This window comes from Pongo pygmaeus, chromosome 16 (assembly GCF_028885625.2).
Source record: "Pongo pygmaeus isolate AG05252 chromosome 16, NHGRI_mPonPyg2-v2.0_pri, whole genome shotgun sequence".
NCBI lineage: Eukaryota > Metazoa > Chordata > Mammalia > Primates > Hominidae > Pongo > Pongo pygmaeus.
In genome coordinates, this window is record NC_072389.2 from 69,352,003 (window position 1) to 69,373,793 (window position 21,791).

Genomic DNA, 21,791 nt, shown 5'->3' on the forward strand with positions numbered 1-21,791 from the left:
TTTTGGTTGGTAGGCTATTAATTATTGCCTAAATTTCAGAGCCTATTATTGGTCTATTCAGGGATTCAACTTCTTCCTGGTTTAGTCTTGGGAGGCTGGATGTGTCCAGGAATTTATCCACTTCTTCTAGATTTTCTAGTTTATTTGCGTAGAGGTGTTTATAGTATTCTCTGATGGTAGTTTGTATTTCTGTGGGATTGGTGGTGATATCCCCTTTATCATTTTTTATTGCGTCTATTTGATTCTTCTTTTCTTATTAGTCTTGATAGCGGTCTATCAATTTTGTTGATCTTTAAAAAAACAAGCTCCTGGATTCATTGATTTTTTGAAGGGTTTTTTGTGTCTCTATCTCCTTCAGTTCTGCTCTGATCTTAGTTATTTATTGCCTTTTGCTAGCTTTTGAATGTGTTTGCTCTTGCTTCTCTAGTTCTTTTAATTGTGATGTTAGGGTGTCAATTTTAGATCTTTCCTGCTTTCTCTTGTGGGCATTTAGTGCTATAAATTTCCCTCTACACACTGCTTTAAATGTGTCCCAGAGATTCTGGTGGGTTGTGTCTTTGTTCTCATTGGTCTCAAAGAACATCTTTATTTCTGTCTTCATTTCGTTATGTACCCAGTAGTCATTCAGGAGCAAGTTGTTCAGTTTCCATGTAGTTGAGTAGTTTTGAGTGAGTTTCTTAATCCTAAGTTCTAGTTTGATTGCACTGTGGTCTGAGAGACAGTTTGTTATAATATCTGTTCTTTTACATTTGCTGAGGAGTGCTTTACTTCAAACTATGTGGTCAATTTTGAAATAAGTGTGATGTGGTGCTGGGAAGAATGTACATTCTGTTGATGTGGGGTGGAGAGTTCTGTAGATGTCTACTATTAGGTCTGCTTGGTGCAGAGCTGAGTTCAATTCCTGGATATCCTTGTTAACTTTCTGTCTCATTGATCTGTCTAATGTTGACAGTGGGGTGTTAAAATCTCCCATTATTATTGTGTGGAAATCTAAGTCTCTTTGTAGGTCTCTCTGGACTTGCTTTATGAATCTGGGTGCTCCTGTATTGGGTGCATATATATTTAGGATCATTAGCACTTCTTGGTGAATTGATCCCTTTACCATTATGTAATGGCCTTCTTTGTCTCTTTTGATCTTTGTTGGTTTAAAGTTGTTTTATCAGAGACTAGGATTGCAACCCTTGCTTTTTTTTTTTTTGTTTTCCATTTGCTTGGTAGATCTTCCTCCATCCCTTTATTTTGAGCCTGTGTGTCTCTGTACTTGAGATGGATCTCCTGAATACAGCACACTGATGGGTCTTGACTCTTTATCCAATTTGCCAGTCTGTGTCTTTTAATTGGAGCATTTAGCCCATTTACATTTAAGGTTAATATTGCTATGTGTGAATTTGATCCTGTCATTATGATGTCGGCTGGCTATTTTGCTCGTTAGTTGATGCAGTTTCTTCCTAGCACTGATGGTCTTTACAATTTGGCATGTTTTTGCAGTGGCTGGTACCAGTTGTTCCTTTCCATGTTTAGTGCTTCCTTCAGGAGCTCTTGTAAGGCAGGCCTGGTGGTGACAAAATCTCTCAGCATTTGTTTGTCTGTAAAGGATTTTATTTTTCCTTCACTTATGAAGCTTAGTTTGGCTAGATGTGAGATTTTGGGTTGAAAATTCTTTTCTTTAAGAATGTTGAATATTGGCCCCCACTCTCTTCTGGCTTGCAGAGTTTCTGCCGAGAGATCTGCTATTTGTCTGATGGGCTTCCATTTGTGGGTAACCCGGCCTTTCTCTCTGGCTGCCCTTAACATTTTTTTTGCTTTATTTCAACTTTGGTGAATCTGACAATTTTGTGTCTTGGAGTTGCTCTTCTTGAGGAGTATCTTTGTGGTGTTCTCTTTATTTCCTGAATTTGAATGTTGGCCTGCCTCAGTAGGTTGGGGAAGTTCTCCTGGATAATATCCTGAAGAGTGTTTTCCAACTTGGTTCCACTCTCCCTGTCACTTTCAGGTACACTAATCAGACGTAGATTTGGTCTTTTCACATAGTCCCATCTCTCGGAGGCTTTTGTCATTTCTTTTTACTCTTTTTCCCCTAAACTTCTCTTCTCCCTTCATTTCATTCATTTGATCTTCAATCACTGATACCCTTTCCTCCACTTGATCAAATCAGCTATTGAAGCTTGTGCATGTGTCACATAGTTCTCGTGCCAGGGTTTTCAGCTCCATCAGGTCATTTAAGGACTTCTCTACACTGTTTATTCTAGTCAGCCATTTGTCTAATCTTTTTTCAAGGTTTTTAGCTTATTTGCCATGGGTTCAAACATCCTCCTTTAGTTCAGAGAAGTTTATTATTACCGATCGTCTGAAGCTTTCTTCTCTCAACTCATCAAAGTCATTCTCAGTCCAGCTTTGTTCTGTTGCTGGCGAGGAGCTGTGTTCCTTTGAAGGAGAAGAGGCCCTCTGATTTCTAGAATGTTCAGCTTTTCTGCTCTGGTTTCTCCCCATCTTTGTGGTTTTATGTACCTTTGGTCTTTGATGATGGTGACGTACAAATGGGGTTTTGGTGTGGATGTTCTTTCTGTTTGTTAGTTTTCCTTCTAACAGTCAGGACCTTCATCTGCAAGTCTTTTGGAGTTTGCTGGAGGTCCACTCCAGACCCTGTTTTCCTGGGTATCACCAGTGGAGGCTGCAGAACAGCAAATATTGCAGAATGGTAGATGTTGCTGCCTGATCCCTCTTCTGGAAGCTTTGTCTCAGAGGGGCACCTGGCTGAATGAGGTGTCAGTCAGCCCCTACTGGGAGGTGTCTCCCAGTTAGGCTACTCAGGGGTCAGGGACCCACTTGAAGAGGCAGTCTGTCCGTTCTCAGATCTCAAACTCCATGCTGGGAGAACCACTACTCTCTTCAAAGCTGTCAGACAAGGACATTTAAGTCTGCAGAAGTTTCTGCTGCCTTTTGTTCAGCTATGCCCTGTCCCCAGAGGTGGAGTCTACAGAGGCAGGCAGGCCTCGAGCTGCAGTGGGCTCCACCCACTTCAAGCTTCCCAGCCACTTTGTTTACCTACTCAAGCCTCAGCAATGGCAGATGCCCCTCCCCCAGCCTCGCTGCTGCCTTGCAGTTCAATCTCAGACTGCTGTGCTAGCAGTGAGCGAGGCTCTGTGGGCATGGAACCCTCCGAGCCAGGCACAGGATATAATCTCCTGGTGTGCCGTTTGCTAAGGTCATTGGAAAAGCGCAGTATTAGGATGGGAGTGTCCCAATTTTCCAGGTACCATCTGTCACGGCTTCCCTTTGCTAGGAAAGGGAATTCCCTGACCCCTTGCGCTTCCCAGGGGAGGTGATACCCCGCCCTGCTCCATGGGCTGCACCCACTTTCTGACAAGCCCCAGTGAGAGGAACCTGGTACCTCAGTTGGAAATGCAGAAATCACCCATCTTCTGCGTCGCTCACGCTGAGAGCTGCAGACTGGAGCTGTTCCTATTCGGCCACCTTGAAAACTTTTAACTGTTTTTTGTTTTTTAATCCATTCAGCCAATCTATGTCTTTTGATTGGAGAATTTAGTCCATTTACATTCAATGTTATTACTGATAAGTAAGGACTTACTCCTGCCACTTGGCTTTTTTATTTCTGGTTGTTTTGTGGTCTTCTTTTCCTTCTTTCCATCCTTCCTGTCTTCCTTTTAGTGAAGGTAATTTTCTCTGGTGGTAAGTTTTAATTTCTTGCTTTTTATTTTTTTATGTCTCTGCTGTAGGATTTTTGATTTGAGGTTACCATGAGGCTTGCAAATACTGTCACATAATTCATTATTTTAAACTAATGACAACTTAATGCTGATTGCATAAACAAGCTAACAAGCAAAGAGAAAACTAATAAAAACTCTACACTTTAACTTTCTCCCCTCACTTTTTAACTTTTTGTTTCTAATTATATCTTACTGTACTGTCTGTCTTGAAATGTTGTAGTTATTTTTGATCAGTTCATCATTTAGTCTTTCTACTCAAGATATGAGTAGTTTACACACAATTACAGTGTTATGATATTCTGTGTTTTTCTGTGTACTTAATATTACCAGTAAGTTCTACACCTTCAGATGGTTTCTTATTGCTCATTAATGTCCTTTTCCTTTAGATTGAAGAATTCCCTTTAGCATTTCTTATAGGACAGGTCTGGTATTGATGACATCCTCAGATTTTCTTTTTCTGGGAAAGTCTTTATTTCTCCTTTATGTTTGAAGGATATTTTTGCTGGATATACTATTCTACAATAAAGGTTTTTTCCTCAGCACTTTAAATATGTCACGCCACCCTCTCCTGGCCTATAAGGTTTCCACTACAAAGTCTGCTGCCAGACATATTGGAGTTTCATCATATGTTATTAGTTTCTTTTCTCTTGCTTTTAGGATCCTTCCTTTACTCTTGACTTTTGGGAGTTTGATTATTGAATGTCTTTAATTTTTGGGAGTTTGATTATTATTTGGGTTTAACCTGCTTTGTGTTCTATAACCTTCCTGTACTTGAATATTGATATCTTTCTCTAGCTTTGGGAAGTTCTGTTATTATCCCTTTGAATAAACTTTCTACCTCTATCTCTCTACCTCCTCATTAGGGCCAATAACTCCTAAATTTGCCTTTTTGAGGCTATTTTCTAGATCTTATAGGAATGCTTCATTTTTTTTCTTTTGTCTCCTCTGTGTATTTTCAAATAGTCTGTCTTCAAGCTCACTAATTCTTTACTCTGCTTGATCAATTCTGCTGCTAAGAGACTCTGACACATTCTTCAGCACATCAATTGCATTTTTCACTTCCAGAATTTCTGTTTGATTCTTTTTAATTATTTCAATCTCTTTGTTAAATTTATCTGATATAATTCTGAATTCCTTCTCTGCGTTATCTTGATTTTCACTGAGTTTCCTCCAAACAGCTATTTTGAATTCTCTGTCTCAAAGGTCACATATCTCTGTCTCTGCAGGATTGGTCCCTGGTGCCTTATTATTTCATTTGGTGAAGACATGTTTTCCTGGTTGGTTTTGATGCTTGTGGATGTTTATTGATGTCTGGACATTGAAGAGTTAGGTATTTATTCTAGTCTTCAGTCTCAGTTTGTTTGTACCCATCTATTTGGGAAGGCTTTCCAGATATTTGAACGGACTTGAGTGTTGTAATCTAAGTTTTTGGTCACTCCAGCCATATCTGTATTAGACGACACCCCAAGCCCAGTAATGCCGTGGTTCTTGCAGACTTGTAAAGGTACTGCCTTGGTAGTTTTGGATAAGATCCAGAAAAATTATCTGGTTTATGAGGCAGAGACTCTTGTTCTCTTCCCTTACTTTCTTCCAAACAAATGAAGTCTCTCTCTGCACTGACCTGCCTGGGGCTAGGGGAGGGGTAACACAAGCACTCCTGTGGCCATTACCACTGGGATTGTGCTGGGTCAGACCTGAAGCCAGCATGGCCCTGGGTCTTGCCCAAGGCTTATAACAGCTGCCTGGCTAGTGGCTATGTTTGCTCAAGGCCCTAGGGCTCTATAATAGGCAGGTGGCAAAGCCAGCCAGGCTTGTGTCCTTCCCTCAGGGTGGTGAGCTTCCCCCCGCCTTGGGTGGTCCAGAGATGCCATCTGGGAGCCAGGGCCTGGAGTTGGAAACCTTGGGAATCTACCTGGTGCTCTATTCTAATGTGGCCCCGCCAGTATCTAAGCCAGAAGACAAAGTCCTTCCCACTCTTCCCTCCCCTTTCCACAAGTGGAGGCATCTCTCCCCATGGCCCCCACTGCCCCAGGCCTATGGCAAGTACTTCCTGACTACTGCCAGTGTACATTCGAGGCCCCAAGACTCTTCCGTCAGCTTGTGGTGAATGCTGCCAGGCCTGGGACTCTCCCTTCAGGGCAGTGGGCTCCCCTTTGGCCAAGGGTAGGTCCAGAAATGCTGTCCAAGAGCCAAGGCCTGAAATTGGAAATCCGAAGAGCCCACTTGATTTTCTACCCCACTGTGGCCAGGCTAATACCTACATTGCAAGACAAAGTCCCCTTTATCATTCCCTTTCCTCTTTCCATAGCCACCACAGCTGGGAATGTGCTGGGTCACATCTGAAGCCAGCATGTCTCTGAGTGCACATCTCTGAGTGATACACTGGATGTCACTGCTGACTATTCAGGGCCCAGGGCCTCTTTAGTCAGCAGGTGATGAATCCTGCCAGGACTGGGTCCTTCCCTTCAAGGCAGTGGTTTCCCTTCTGGCCCAGGGAGTGTCTAGAAATGCTGTCTGAGATCTAGGGCCTGGAATGGGGGCCTCGAGACTCTGCCTTGTGCCCCATCTTACTGTGGCTGAGCTGGTATCCAAATTGCAAGACAAAGTCCTCTTCACTCTTCCCTCTTTTCTCCTCAAGTGGAGGGAAAGATTCTCTCCTGAAGTTGCAAGCTGTGCTGCCTGGGGATGAGGGAGGTGTGGTACAAGCACTTCCTTGGCCATCCCAACTGATGTCTCACTAGGTGTACCCTCCAAGTCCACTGGCTCCAAGCACAGCACAGGACCAGGACTTGTCCAGGAATTGCAGTGCTTGTGGCCTAGACTTCCTTTCAAGTTTACTTAGAAACCCAGAGCACTTTAGTCTGCAGTGGTGAGGCTTGCCGGAACTCAGGTTCTGACCACTAGGATGAGCGATTCTCCCCTGTCTAGGGCTAATCTAAATGCTCCTTCCATGGGTTCCAGCGGGGTTCTGCCTGGTATTGCTTTCTGCTGTGACAGGGCAGCACTGAGTTTCAATGCAAAGTCCCGCAATTGCTGCACTCTCCCTCCCCCAAGTGCACAGGTTATTTCTCCATGCAACATGGCTGCTGCCAGAAGATGGGGAAGGGGTGGTATAGGTGATTCAAGACTGTCTTTCCTACCCTCTTCAGTGCCTCTTTCTGTGATATGAAATTAAAACCAGGTACTGTGGGCCAGGCACAGTGGCTCACACCTGTAATCCCAGCACTTTGGGAGGCCAAGGCGGGCAGATCACGAGTCAGGAGATGGAGACCATCCTGGCTAACATGGTGAAACCCCGTCTGTACTAAAAATACAAAAAAATTAGCCGGGCATGGCGGTGGGTGCCTATAGTCCCAGCTACTCAGGAGGCTGAGGCAGGAGAATGGCATGAACCTGGTAGGTGGAGTTTGCAGTGAGCCGAGATTGCGCCACTGCACTCCAGCCTGGGTGACAGTGCAAGATTCAGTCTCAAAAAAATAAATAAATAAAATAAAATAAAACAATAAATAAAACCAGGTACTGTGACCTCTCACCTGATTTTTGGTTCTTATAAAGGTGCTTTTTTTGTGTATGGATAGTTGTTCAATTTGGTGTTCTTGCAGGGAGGGTGATCAGTGAAGGCTTCTATTTGGTCATCTTGCTCTGTCTCTTGTTTTTACCAATACTGCTTATCTCATATTAATTTGTCCATTCGGACTGGGTATGGTGGCTCATGCCTATGATCCCAGCACTTTGGGAGACCAAGGTGGGTAGTGGGGATCACCTGAGGTCAGCAGTTCAAGACCAGCCTGGCCAACATGGTGAAACCCTGTATCTACTAAAAATACAAAAATTAGCTGGGCGTGGTGGCGGGCGCCTACAATCCCAGCTACTCAGGAGGCTGAGGCAGGAGAATCACTTGAACCCAGGAGGCGGAGGCTGCAGGGAGCCGAGATTGTGCCACTGCACTCCAACCTGGGCAACAGAGCGAGACCCTGTCTCAAAAAGAAAAAAAAAATGTCCGTTTGTCTGCTCCCTGAAACCAGGCTAGGAGCATGTGGTAGGCGGGGACAGAGCCTGACTGTCCATTGCACAATGGCTGAACATAGGAGAAGCTGATTAAATACCAGCCTGAAGAGAGGTTGTTCACATTCCAAAGGTAGGCAAGAGAGCGAACCCTCTTCTATTACCTGCCCCTTCAAGCTGGAAGGTGTGCATGGAGAACAGGTTATGGGTAAGGGTGTGGAGACAACATGCTGGCTGTGTTCCTGGGGCAGTAAGGACCCTGAGCTTGGCAAGGAGTTAACAGAATATAAGCAGGAGAGGAAAGTGAAAATCCATCATGGAGAATGAAAATCAGGAAGAAAAATGTGGATTTTATATGGTGGGAAACAACACAGAACCAAGAAGCCTCCTCTAAGCTACCAGCTGGATCTTAATTGCATGATCCCTTCTAGGAGACAGAATGTTCCAGCCAGGAGGCATGCATAGCCACATTCTGGCTCCAGGAAACATCTACCTAATCATGAGGTAATCCTTCTGAGTTCCAGCTATTCATCACTTCCTGAAGTTGCCCAGGTGGGCCTGGGCCAAGGGACCCATGGGTGGAAGAATCAGAAAGCTCAGGTCCTCACAACTCTAAGGATACCTGGCCATGGTGGGAACTGGCAGCATCCTTACCTCACATGCATCCAGGGAAAACCCAGACTGTTTCCAGGTCATGGAAAATGTCCAGGTTAGCCCCGGAGCCTCACCAGACCTTGCCAGCAGTTCTACCTAGCAACCAACTCAGCTCTCTGCTGGGCAATTTACTAACAGAACTGTACTCGCAGGGTTTGTTTTCCTAGTCTATGGGGCCCAAAACACTGTAACAAAAGTTCTATTTCCTTTTCCTCTATTCTGAGAAGGGGAATAACAATAACAGCTACTATTAAAGAGCACCTATTCCATATTTGGCACTTAATACTTCTTCTCTCTAATCCTTACAGCTCTGCTAGGTAGGTATTATTATTTGCATTGAAGCTGAAAAGCTGAGGTTCTGGTGTATCATGGTACATGGTAACCCAGCCTGGCTAACTCCAAGCCAGTGCTCTCCCCACCACAGCGAGCTGCCATAAAGGCAAGCCAAACATCACGAACCTGCTACAGTCATTGGTGCCTGCGGGGCTACAGCCACTCCTCCTACCAGACCCATTCAAGAAAAGATAAAGGAGCCAATTTTGAAGCTGCTCTCCTGGAGTCAGCAAAGACACAAGAAAACAACAAGTTAATTGTCCATAGCAGTACCAGGAAGGCACACAGGTGCAATCAAGGCAGACCATTTCCTGCTGTTACCACCCTGAGGTCCAAAGGCCTGCCCAGGCCTCACCATCCTCGGTGACCCCCATTTTTACCCTGTGATGCCTCAGTAAAACTCTGGAAGACTTCTGTTGGAGGTATTAAAAAATACCGTGACAGCCAGGAGCAGTGGCTCATGCCTGTAGTCCCAACACTTTGGGAGGCTGAAGTGGGCAGATTGCTTGAGCCTAGGAGTTGCAGACCAGCCTGGGCAAAATGGCGAAAACCCATTTATACAAAAACTACAAAAATTAGCTGGTCGTGGTGGCATGTTCCTGTAGTCCCAGCTACTTGAGAGGCTGAGGTGGGAGGATTACCTGAGCCTGAGAGGTCAAGTCTGCAGTGAGCTGAGATCACACCACTGTACTCCAGCCTGGGTGACAGAGTGAGACCCTGTCCCCCCCAGAAAGAAACACCAAAAACAAACTGTGACAATCATGGCCAGATGCAGTGGCTCATGCCTGTAATCCCAACACTTTTGAGAGGCTGAGGCGGGTGGACCACTTGAGCCCAGGAGCTCAAGACCAGCCTGGGCAAACATGGCAAGACCCCTCCTCTACAAAAAATACAAAAATTAGCCAGGTATGGTGGCACACGCCTTTAGTCCCAGCTATTCAGGAGGCTAAGGCAAGTGGATAGACTGAGCCCAGGAAGTCGAGGCTGCAGTGAGCTGTGATCACACCACTGTGCTCCAGTTGGGTGACAGAGTGAGACTGTCTCTATTAAAAAAAAAAAAAAAAAGTGACAGTGAGCATAAGGAAGGGGGACCATGTTAAGGGGACTCACAGAAGGTCACCCTATCAGGCAGAGTAGAGTAAGAGCTGGGGTAGGGACTCATATGGGAACTGAGCCCATGCCCTGGCATAGCCACTGTGAGACAATGGACATGCCAGACCCTCTCTGGGCCAGGGGCACAAGCCAGAACTTGGGTGTCATCCAGAACCCTGTCCCCTCTTTCATCTCTACCTCTAATTAGGCACCTAATCAATCCTCAGACTGACTTCTGCAAAAGATCTTGACTCTGTCTTCTCCTCACATCTTACCTAGATTATTGCTTTAGCCTCCTAGCTGAGCCCAAGCCTCCAGTCTGTCTCCAGCCTATCTAACCTCCCAGCCAGAGGGATCATTCTGAAACATGTACATGCTCACTTCACTTCTCTGCTCACCTGAACCCTTATCTCTCAGGGTAAAGTGCAAGCTCCTTGGCTTAGCTCCCAGACTCTTGTGTCTGCTTCCTGCACTGTTCCTGGCTTCTTCCCCAGCCACTCAGCACACACTTCCCGTGCCTGTACTTCCCTGAATGCATTGCGCTGTTTTGTGACCATGTATTCCGCTGGCCTTTCTTCCTTATAAGGCCCTTCCCTTCTTCTATTTCCTGCCAATCCTTCAGAACTCAACTAAATAGCACTTCTTCCAGGGAGCCCTCTCTGATACCCCAGTTGGACTTAGATGTCCCCTCCTTTAGCCTCCCCACCCACCCTGGGCTTCCTTCTAGCATAGTACTTAGAGTTGCTGGTTTTTCTATCTCCTACACTAAGGTTCCTGGAAAAGGTGAAGTAATCTCAGACAGGGCCTCAGTGAATTTTGTATCTGCAGCAATACCCAAGCACCCAGCACCATGCTTGAAAGACCACAGGGATTTCTGGATAGAAAAATGAAGGGATCTCCCCAGCAAACAGGTCATAGAATTGATCAAAGTTAGAGGACCTTTACACTTTAAGTATCTGTATAGGCTCATCGGTCTATGCAACTGAGCTCACTTACTAAGGGACTGATCCTTCTACTTTGACCACATTCTTGCTTTATGAAGTCCTATGTGGTCACAGTGAACTTTCTCAATCCTGAATACCAGTTACCACAAATGATCAGTGGCCCCTACAAGCAGTTTTATGGCCACAGTTTGGAGCACAGTAGGGGTGGTGAATGGGGGAGCGCAGCCAGCAGTCCCTGGGCTCCAGGATTTACAAGCTCTGGTCAAGGGATGATGGAGGCTGCACTGTGAATGGGTCTGGCGAGCCAGCCAACTTCAGCAATCCTCCAAACGTTTCTAGTTCTTTGTTACTGAAAAGTTCAGCCTTGTGAAAGGTGTTTGGTTTCAAGTTTCCTGTCACTGGTCTACTTATTTAGAAAGTGTTCCCCCCTGCTCCCTGAAATAAATAAGGTGCCTGAAGTCTGATTTAAGCAGCTCCCTGCAGTCAGCTCCTGTGTGCAGAAAACCTGTTATGAAAAATGAAACTGAGAAAGTGGACATTTCCGTGGCATCATCTCTTTCCCAGGAGCTCAGGGTTTTTCATTGTAAGATGAGAAAGAAGGGCTGGTGGGCACTGGGCCCATCCTGGGAAAGACACCAGGAGGGACTAAGCCTCTTCTTCTGAAATTTGATTCTTTTCACTTTCTCCCCTTACTGACCTTGAGATCAAAGTGAGCAATTTTCTTTGTGTGAAGGTAGTTCACCCCATCCAGGATCTGCTTAATGAAGCTGGTGGCCTCCTCCTCACTCAGTGACTCCTTCTGGGCCAGGAAATCGAAGAGCTCTCCTCCAGACACTCTGTAAAACACCAGCGAGGGGAGGGGAGGCCCAGGCCCAGTCAGCTCTACATGTCATGAGGCTGGGCTGATGGGTGCAAGCCCTGATCCTGACCCCCCAGGGACCTTGTATGGCAGAATCCCCCTTGCTTATGTCTGGGGCTTTGTCTGTCCAGTGCCAGGGACTGACTTTACTCCTATTTGCTTTGTTCTTTCTTTTGGATCACAAGGACAGGAATCACCCTGGAGGTGTTGTCAGGAGAGCCTCTGCTCCCACTCCAGGCCCTGGTCCCAGTCACCCTGGAGGATGCCCTCTCCTCTCCATATGCCTGAGATGGCAGGGGACAAAAACAAGCAGATTATTTAGCCTGAATGTTTGCGTTCCTTCAAATTCATATTTTGAAATTCCAACCCCCAAGGTGATGGTATTAGGAGATAGGGCCTTTGGGAACCAATTAAGTCATGAAGTTAGAGCCCTCACAAATGAGATTAGTGCCCTTATAAAAAAGAGAACCCAGAGGGCTCACTTTTCTCTTGCACTATGTGAAGTTACAGTCAAAAGACAGCCATCTATGAGGAAGTGAACCTTCATCTTGATCTTAGACTTCCCAGACTCCAGGACTGTGAGAAATAAATTTATGTTGTTTGTCAGCCACCCAGTTTATGGTTATTTTGTTATACAGCAGCCTGAATGAACTGAGAGAGGAAATGGGTACCAAGTGTGGAGTGCTACTGTAACAGATACCTAAAAATGTGGAAGCTGCTTTGAAATCAGCTAACAAGTAGAGGCTGGAAGAGGTTTGGGGTGCCAACTAGAAAAAGCCTACATTGCCATGAATGAATGGACTGTAAGGGTGGTTCTGGTGAGGGATCACAAAGAGAGGAGATTCTCAATCTTCTTAGGGAATACCTAAGTGGCCATCAACAAAATATTTGTAGAAATACAGATGGAAAGGCCATTCTGATAATGTCTCAGATGGATATGAGGAACATGTTACTGGTCTGGTCAATGGAGGAAAGGGCATCCTTGTTATAAAGTAGCAGAGAACGTGGCTGAATTGTGTGTGTTCCCTAGTGTTTTACAGGAGGCAGAACTTGTAAGCAATAAAAATGGAATATTTGGCTGAGGAAATTTCTAAGCAAAGTGTTGGAAGAGTGTCCTGGTTCCTCTTGACTACTTAAAGTAAGATGTGAAAAGAAATGGTTTAAAGACAAAATTGTTACTCAAAGGGAAGAAAGCTTAAAAGTATGCAAAATTCTCAGCCTCCTCATATTGGAAAACATAAGAAAACCTGTTTGGGAAAGAAAAAAAGGTGTGACCAAGCAACCATTTGATAAAAAGATTAATATGGCTCTCCAGGGAAGCCGGGTGCTATTCATCAAGACAATAAGGGGATTAGTCAGCCATCCAAACAGAAGCCAAGACCTACTGTCCAAGACAATGGAAGAATAACCCTGAAGTCATTTCAGAGATCATGGGGGTGAAGAGGGTTGTCCCTCCCATCACAGATTCATAGTGCCAGAGCCTAGAGGGCAGAATGATATCAAAGGAGGGGCCTCCACTGCCCAGTGCTGCCTCACATTGTGGGCTTTGCTCTCCAAACTCTGTTGCCACACTCCTCAGACATACCAGGTGTGGCTCCTGGAGGGCAACAGTGTGGCATGCTCTGTGCCAAGCAAAGCTGGTGGGTGGGTGGCTGCCTTCATCTGGATTTCAAAAGATACCTTAGAGAGCTGGTGGGCCCCTGGGCAGAGAACTGCCTTTGGTGTGGGGGCTAATGTTTGGAGAGCAAAGCTTTATGGGCAGGGTTGCCCAAAGCTGCAGGGGCAAGACCTCCATTCCGCCCCCATGGGCCTGGAGGGCAGAGCATTGAGCCAAAGATTATTCTCAATGTTTTGTACTGGCTCAGAACAGGTCACTCCTTTATTCTTTCCTATTCTTCCTTTTAGAATGGGAATGTGTATCCTCTGCCTGTCCCACAATCATATTTTGTAACACGACATGTTTGATGTCATTAGTTCACAGCTGGAGAGCAACTTGCCTCAGAATGAATCATACCTTGAGTCTCACCCACATCTGATTTAGATATTTAGATGAGACTTTGGACTTTAAACTTTGGAGTTGATGCTGGAATTAATTAAGACCTTTGGGACTATTGGAATGGAAGGAATGTATTTTACATTTGAGAAGGACATTAATTGGGGTGGGGGGCAAAGACAGAATGCCAGAGTCTGAATGGACTAAGACAGATGACAAAGAGGAACAAATGCTGTGCCAGAAACTAAAGACCTAGGTTCCATTTCAGCCTTGCCACTGACCTTGGACAACTCATTTCCCTTCTCCAGGCAGGCCCTGGTTTCATTACCTACAAAAGAAGCAGATTGGGCAAGACAGCCCCCAAAGCCCCCTTTCTTTAACTTTATAAAAGATGGCCCCTTTATGGGGCTCAAAAGAATCTAAATATGGCCCCTAACTTAAGCATAAGACCCCATTAATTATATTCATCTTTAAAGACTCTAGAATACTATTTTTGATGTTTGATACTACTTTTTCACACTCTACATTCTTGCTTCCTACAGTTGATGTGACAGAGCAAAAAAAATCTCCCCTGAGATTTAGGATTGCCAGATAAAATAGGTTTTTACTTGCTAAATCTGGCAACTCTACTTGGGCTTGTTTATCCTGTCAACAAAAAGAGTCAAACTCTGTAAAATATTTAAAGATGTTTATTCTGAGCCAAATATGAGTGCCCAAGACCCGTGACACAGTCCCAGAAGGTCCTCAGAACATGTGCCCAAGGTAGTTGGGCTTGATTTTATACATTTTAGGGGGACAGAAGTTACAGGCAGAATCAATCAGTAAATGTAATGTGTACATTGGTTCCATCTGGAAAAGTGGAACAACTTGACGGTGGGGATAGGGGGTTGGGAGGGCTTCTAGGTCACAGGTGGATTTTCTGATTGGCAATTGGTTATTATCAAAAGACCTGGAATCAATAGAAAAGAGTGTCTGAGTTAAGACAAGGGTTATGGACCGAGGTTTTTATTATGTAGATGAAGTCTCACAGGTGGCTGCCCTTGGAGGCAATAGATGGCAAATGTTTACTATTCACATTCTTAAAAGGTGGTAGACGCTCAGCTAATCTCTTCAGGATCAGAAAAAGTCATGGAAAGGCACAGAGATTCTCCACAGAATACAGATTTTTCCCACAAGAGTCAGCTTTGCAGGGCCATTTCAAAATATGTCAAAAGATTTATTAGGGTAAAATACTTCTATTTCTTTCAGGGCCTGCTATTTGTCATGTGATGTTATAATAGAGTCAGGTTGGAATTTGTTATCTTATTGCTGCAAAGAGTCTGTTTTGTTAGTCTTAAGTTCACTGTTTTCATATTAATGCTGGTCACTTGTGCCCGAATTTCAATGGGCGGAGAGTATAGTGAGGCATGTCCAACCCCTCTTCCCATCATGGCCTGAAAGTTTTTCAGGTTTACTTTGGAATCCCCTTGGCTGAGAGAGGGGTCTATTCAGTTGGTTGGGGGGCTTAGAATTTAATTTTTGGTTTACAATCCTCTGACAGAAGCTGGGGTATCCAGCCAGCATGTGCTCCGCTGGGGCTGAAATAAAGCCAAGGGTCCAAAGGGAAAGATCTCAGGAAGGGTTCTAGGCCAAGGGATCCAGGACCTTAGGATCACTTGGAGAACTTGTTTTAAAATGCAGATTTCCAGATCCCACCATAGACTTTAACAAATTAGATTCTCCAGCAGTGAGGCCTTAAAACCTGTATTTTTACTGTAACAACATAATAACAGTAATTAATATTCATTGAACACATATTCTACGTTACATGCCTTATGTACATTATCTCATTTAATCATCACAATATCCTATGATCTAAGGACTAACATTTTTCTATTTCACACTTAAAGAAACAAAGGCTCAGAGAGGTTAAGCAACTTGCCCACAGTCCCATAGCTAGTAAACAGAGTCAGGATTCAAACCCAACAGAACAGCTCTCAACCACTACAGCATACTGAGTATTGCAGATGATTTTCTTTTCTTTTTTTTTTTTTTTGAGACAGGGTCTCATTCTGTTGCCCAGGCTGGAGTGCAGTGATGTGATCTCAGCTCACTGCAACCTCCGCCTCCCAGGTTCAACTGATTTCTCATGCCTCAGCCTCCCAAGTAGCTGGAGTTACAGGTGCATGCCACCAAGCCCAGCTAATTTTTGTATTTTTAGTAGAAATGGGGTTTCACCATATTGGCTAAGCTGGAACTCCTGACCTCAAGCAATCCATCCACCTCAGTCTCCCAAAGTATTGGGATTACAGATGTTAGCCATTGCGCCCAGCTCCAGATGATTCTTATATGGCTAAAATGGCTCTGACCCAACTTTGGGGATCATTCCCTGTCCCCAGTCCACCCTAAATAAAGAGCATCAAAATCTTCTTTTCTTCTTTCTTTAAACATTTCCAGAAGCACACCTGGACCCACTCAATAATCTCATCATCATTAAAAGTAGAATAACCGGACATAAAATAGTGTAATAGGAAGTACAAAGCAACACCTATGATACGCTATGACTTAAAAAATGGAACCTAAATCTGCTTAAGCCTCTTGTTTGGCACTATCAACAGAACTTTCTGTAATGATGAAAATGTTCTAGATATGTGCTGTCCAATAGAGTAGCCACTAGTCACATGTGGTTACTGAGCACTTGAAATGTGGCTAGTGTAATAGAGGAACTGAATTTTAACTTTTATTTAATTTTAATTAATTCTAATTTAAAAACCAAAGTGGTATAAAATATTTTCCATTAAATACAACTTTATTGTTTCAGTAGAATTGCATTTCACTTTAACCGTTGCATTGCTTTGCATAAGAATTGAAATGTGGGCTGGACACAGTGGCTCACACCTGTAATCTCAGCACTTTGGGAGGCTGAGGCAGGCAGATCACTTGAGCCCAGGAGTTCAAGACCAGCCTGGGCAACATAGTGAGACACCGTCTCTACAAAAAATACAAAAATTAGCCGGGCATGGTGATGTGCACCTGTAGTTCCAACTACTTAGGAAGTTGAGGTGAGAGGATCACCTGAGGTCGAGGCTGCAGTGAGCCGTGCTTGTGCCATAGCACTCCACCCTGGGCAACAGAGTGAGAGCCAGTCTCAAAAAAAAAAAAAGAAAAAAAGAGGTTGAGATGAGATGTGCTGTAAGTATAAAATTCACACTGGATTTTGAAGACTTAGTTTGAAAAATAGAATGTAAACTATCTCATTAATAATTTTAAATAAAAATATTATTAAAATCAATTCACTTATTTCTTTTTGTTTAGTCAGTGTGGCAACTAGGAAATTTAAAATTACGTATGTGGTTCACATTACATTTCTATTGGACAGCGCCAATAGGCAGGGTATCTCCTCTAGATCTAACTACTAGTTACAGGAAATACAGGGAACAGAGGAATGAGTTAAAGAACACCACGAGGAAGGAACAAGTCTAATCCAGACTGTGAGACAGGACAAGTGGCCTAGTTTTCCAACATATCAATGGCATCAAAAAAGCGGCAAAAAAAGGAAGGGGGAAGGGGGAAGGTGAAAGGGTGAAGAGAGACTGAGATAAGATGGCACATTTGAGCATATGTACCATCTGCCATAGCTGCAGCGCCCCTCTGCTCAGGGTGAGCAGGGTGTGGCCTAAGGTAGCTGCCTTGGTGTTGGGGACCAGGCTGGTGCACTATTTTCTCAGTGTCTCATGGGTAAGGCCGTCCTGTGCCCCACTCTGACCCTTGCCCCCACCTTGGGCAGGTGCTGGAAGCTGGAGCACCCTCCCAGCTGCTGGAGTAACCCTGGGTCTGCTCTGCAGGCTGGGGTCAAAGGGCCAAGATGATGGTTCCAATCCTTCAGCAGCAAAGATACAACCTTCACTTTGGGGTGGGACATGTGAGAGTTCTAGGGCTCAGCTTTTCTTCTTGTGAAACAAGTGAAAAAAAAAATGCTTTCATTACCAGCTTTGCAGGTGAGGGTGGGAGTGAGAGGAATCTCCATGAGATTCTTGATAAAGTCCTTGACATAAACACCATACATGGTGTCATCATCAGCGGTGGCAGTGGTGGAAGGGGGCTTGATTTAGAGTTTATTTGAAGTTTGCCACCAGTGCAATGTGCTTTCCCAAACATTCCCTCACTTGAGCTTGATATCCACTCAGAGGGCATCCTCATTCTCAGATGAAAAAACTGAGGTCTCAGGAGAGCAAGCGACTTGCCCAAGATCACATAGCTAGTAAGTGGCAGGACCAGGATTTAGACCCAGATTTTCTCAGCCCCAGTTCACCAGGTGTCCCTCTCACCACAATCCTTCCATATTACAAAGCCTGAGGTGCTGATGCAAAATGGAAAGGCTCAAAGCAGCCCCAGGCACTGGACAGTCCTCTGATATCCCTGTTCTGCTGCATCCACGCTCTCATCACAGTGGGCTTCACTATCTATCTTTCTCTCTTCCCAGCTAGATTATTTTTGCTTCCACAGCACCTAGTGCAAGAAAGACATTCAATAGAAGTTTGGTGAATAAAAGAACAAAGGAAAGAAATAAAACATTAAAAATAATAACATGATATAGAATATTCTGTATCATATAGACAGTGAAGCCTTGGTATTTGTTAAAGACCTGTCCAGAGCCCTCTGCAAATTTTCACATCTGCAGTACCCCCTCTGAAACACACAGAACCCAGCTCTACCCTTAGTCTGCCAGCCCCTGCCAGGTTGTGTGGGCCTGTAACCTTGGGCGAATATCTAAATAAATAACCCTGCAATTCCTACTTTAAATAAAATGCTGCATCAATGTAAAAGCTTCTTATAATGGAGATGTATCCTGTTCCCAAAAGCCACTGACATGAAGGCTCGGGTTGAATGAGGACTTTGGGGCGTGGTAATCAGTCATCTGTTTGAAGGTGGGATCTGGGCAGGAGACCTGGTAGGACATGGTCTCCTTGGGATGAAGAAGGGAACAGCCACTGTGACCCCTAGAATCTCCCCCAGAAACTCAGAAAGGTGGGAGGCTGATGACCTGCCACTTTCTAGGCCCTGGATACCCAGGCTGGGACATTCACATTAACACTCAGTCACCTCTTTTCAAAGCCTAATCAAGGAGCCTGGGTGTTGTTTCTTTAGCCTCTAAGACCTCTGCCCTGGAGCCACCCCCCATCTCCTTCTAAGTTTCTTTCCTCTTACATCCCACATCTCTTTAGCTTTAAGATGAAAAACAAAGTCTAACGACCTGGCCTCATCTCTTCTCCTAGTGTTCCCAGGATCATCCCCTTCCTGCAAATCTGACCTTTGCCTCCTTCCTCCCTGCAGGGTGGCATGCCTGCTGGAAAAGCTTTTCAGACTCTTCCGGGAATGTATACATGAATGACCTGCACAGGCAGCGATAGGGGAAAAATGCTGCCAGAGCTGCTGGGCCCAAGAAGCTGGGCTCAATTCAGGAACCTGGGAAACATCACTGCCACCCTGGAGCACTCTGCCAGGCAGTTCTCTGGTATGACACCACCGCGGTATCGCTTTCCACAGAGTTGGAATCCAGGAGGCCCCAGAGCAGTCAGGGGCCTGAGATGGGAGGCCAGCCCAACCTTCACAGGGAGACTTACATTTTTCAGGGCTAGTTCCACATGTGACATGAATTAAGCTACTGAGATTTTGAATATATTCTATACCCCACACAGAAGTCAACCTATATGGACAATTAAATCCTTCCCAGTCCTGCCTTCAGTAGTCATGACCAGAGGCAGCTGCTTCTAGGGAAGTCACAGATGGGATAATAACAGCTGAAAGGGATTTAGATCAGGGCCAGGCATGTCCTCCTAGTGCTGGCCACTTGAGCAGAAAGCAGGAGGAAGCCCTGCACCAGGCAACAGTTGCTGAGAGGGGCAGTGGGATTAGGGTAGGCTCATTCATAAAACCTGCAACTGGGCAGCTTTCAACTGAGTAGGTGGATACTAACACTCACTGGGCAAACCCACTAACCTATTAGGGCACAGTGAGGACAAGGAGGCCAAGACTTCTGACCAGCCTAACAAGAGTCACTAAGTCTAAGCAACAGAAGCCCATGAGGCCGGGTGTGATGGCTCATGCCTATAATCCCAGCACTTTTGGAGGCCAAGGCAAGTGGATCACTGGAGGCCAGGAGTTCAAGACCAGTCTGGCCAACAGAGTGAAACCCCACCTCTACTAAAAATACAAAAAAAATTAGCCAGGCGTGGGGGCTCATGCAGGTAGTCCCAGCTACACAGGAGGCTAAGGCACCAGGATCACTGGAACCCGGGAGGTGGAGATTGCAGTGAGCCGAGATCACACCACTGCACTCCAGCCTGGGTGACAGAGCAAGACTCCATCTCAAAAAACAAACAAACAAAAACAAAAGCCCAGGAACTCCTCTCCTGGGAGGTCCTCCCTCTCAGACCCTGGCCATACATGGGTTAGGGACAGTCTTAGAATGCTTGGGTCTTCTCCAATCTCATAAATTCTTAGCAGTCCATAGACAGGCACCCTGAGAACAATGAGACCGCTTGGAAGTGAAGGGGGAGACAGAAACGGGACAGAACTTAACAAGCACAGAGGCCCAAGCAAGTCATGGGAGCACCAGCGTGACAACTGATGTTATGGATGGTGCACCTGAGCTCACAAGAAGCCGGCACATAACTGGCTGACCATGAGCCCTGTTGGGAAAAACATGGACATCTCAAGAGCATTTACCTGCCACAACCCCGCCACCGACTCCTAGGGTTCCACAAACAGGAAGAAGCAGGCAATTTCTCCAGCAATTAAAGGCACACCAATTACAGTAAGAAAGTATCAGTTTATAGCTATAAAGATCAATAAATAATGAAACACGTTTCAAAACAAATGACCCAGGGCTGGCAGGGCTGCAGGCACACAGCAACACTCCTATGTTGTGGTAGTAATGGTCAACCAGCACCATCTTTGAAAAGTGAGGATATTGAATCCCAAAAATGTCAGCCTTTGGCTTAGTCATCCCATTCCTGGGGATGTTAGCTAAATCCTCAGGACTTTGCTGAAAGAATTAATTAAGAAGAAAAGAGGAAAATCATGAGAAGAAAGTTGTTTTATCAGTAAAATTTGTAATGGTTAAAAGCTAGGAAATAAAAACCATGTGTCCAACAATAAGGATGCTATGGTTTGACTATTTGTGCCCTACAAACTCGCATTGAAATTTAATCCCCAATGTGGCCGTATTAGGCAGTGGGACCTTTAAGACGTGATTGGGTCGGGGTGCAGTGGCTCATGCCTGTAATCCCAACACTTTGGGAGGCCAAGGCAGGCGGATCATCTAAGGTCAGGAATTCGAGACCAGCCTGGTCAACATGGAGAAACCCCATCTCTACTAAAAATACAAAAATTAGCTGGGTGTGGTGGTGGGTGCCTGTAATTCCAGCTACTTGGGAGGCTGAGGCAGGAGAATAGCTTGAACCCAGGAGGTGGAGGTTGTAGTGAGCCAGGATCGCGTCATTGCACTCTAGCCTAGACAACAGAGAAAGACTCCATCTCAAAAAAAAAAAAAAAGAGGTGATTGGGTTATGAGGGCTCTGTCCTTATGAATGGATTAATCCATTCATGCATTAGTGGATTAACAGGTTCCATGGGTGGGACTGGTAGCTATATAAGAAGAGAGACCTGAGATATCCCGCTCTGCCCCCTCACCGTGTGATGCACTGGGCTGCCTTGGGGGACTCTGTAGAGAGTCCCCATTAGCAAGAAGGACCTAATCAAATGTGGCCCCTCAACCTTGGACTCCTCAGCCTCCATAACTGTAAGAAATAAATACCTTTTCCTCATAAATTAACCAGTTTTAGATAGATATTCTATTATAAGCAATAGAAAATGGACTAAGACAAGGGAAATACTGGTATGCAATTCAGTGAAATATATAGTCAGTTAAAAGAGAAAAGCCAATTTTTAGAATTATGTTAATTGGGGAAAAAAGTAGAGCAGGAAATTATACAAGTACAATGATTGTATACAAATATATAAAGATTGAGAGGAACCACAGAAAAACATAAATAGCTGTGTTTGGGTTGTAGGATTATAAATGTAATTTCTTTTCCATTCCTGCTTAGTTTTTTTTTTTTTCCTCCCCATAATAAACTTTTTAAGAAGTGGCTCGGCCTTTCCAGCAAGGTGCACATGTCACTCTCTGCTGGGAATCAGGA

At 44.9% G+C, this 21,791-nt stretch overlaps 1 protein-coding gene across 6 annotated transcripts in view; it reads right to left on the reverse strand.

The window, feature by feature from the left end:
* Positions 1-21,791, reverse strand: part of DAPK2 (death associated protein kinase 2) — a 139,095-nt gene that overhangs the window by 52,094 nt on the left and 65,210 nt on the right. For 5 of the 6 annotated variants that reach the window (XM_054450123.2, XM_054450124.2, XM_054450126.2 and 2 more), the window contains exon 4: positions 11,454-11,592. The exons of the other annotated variant lie outside the window; for it this stretch is intronic. In XM_054450123.2, coding sequence (XP_054306098.1) covers positions 11,454-11,592 — 139 coding nt within the window. The remainder of the gene's footprint in view (positions 1-11,453; positions 11,593-21,791) is intronic. 6 annotated transcript variants of the gene reach the window in all.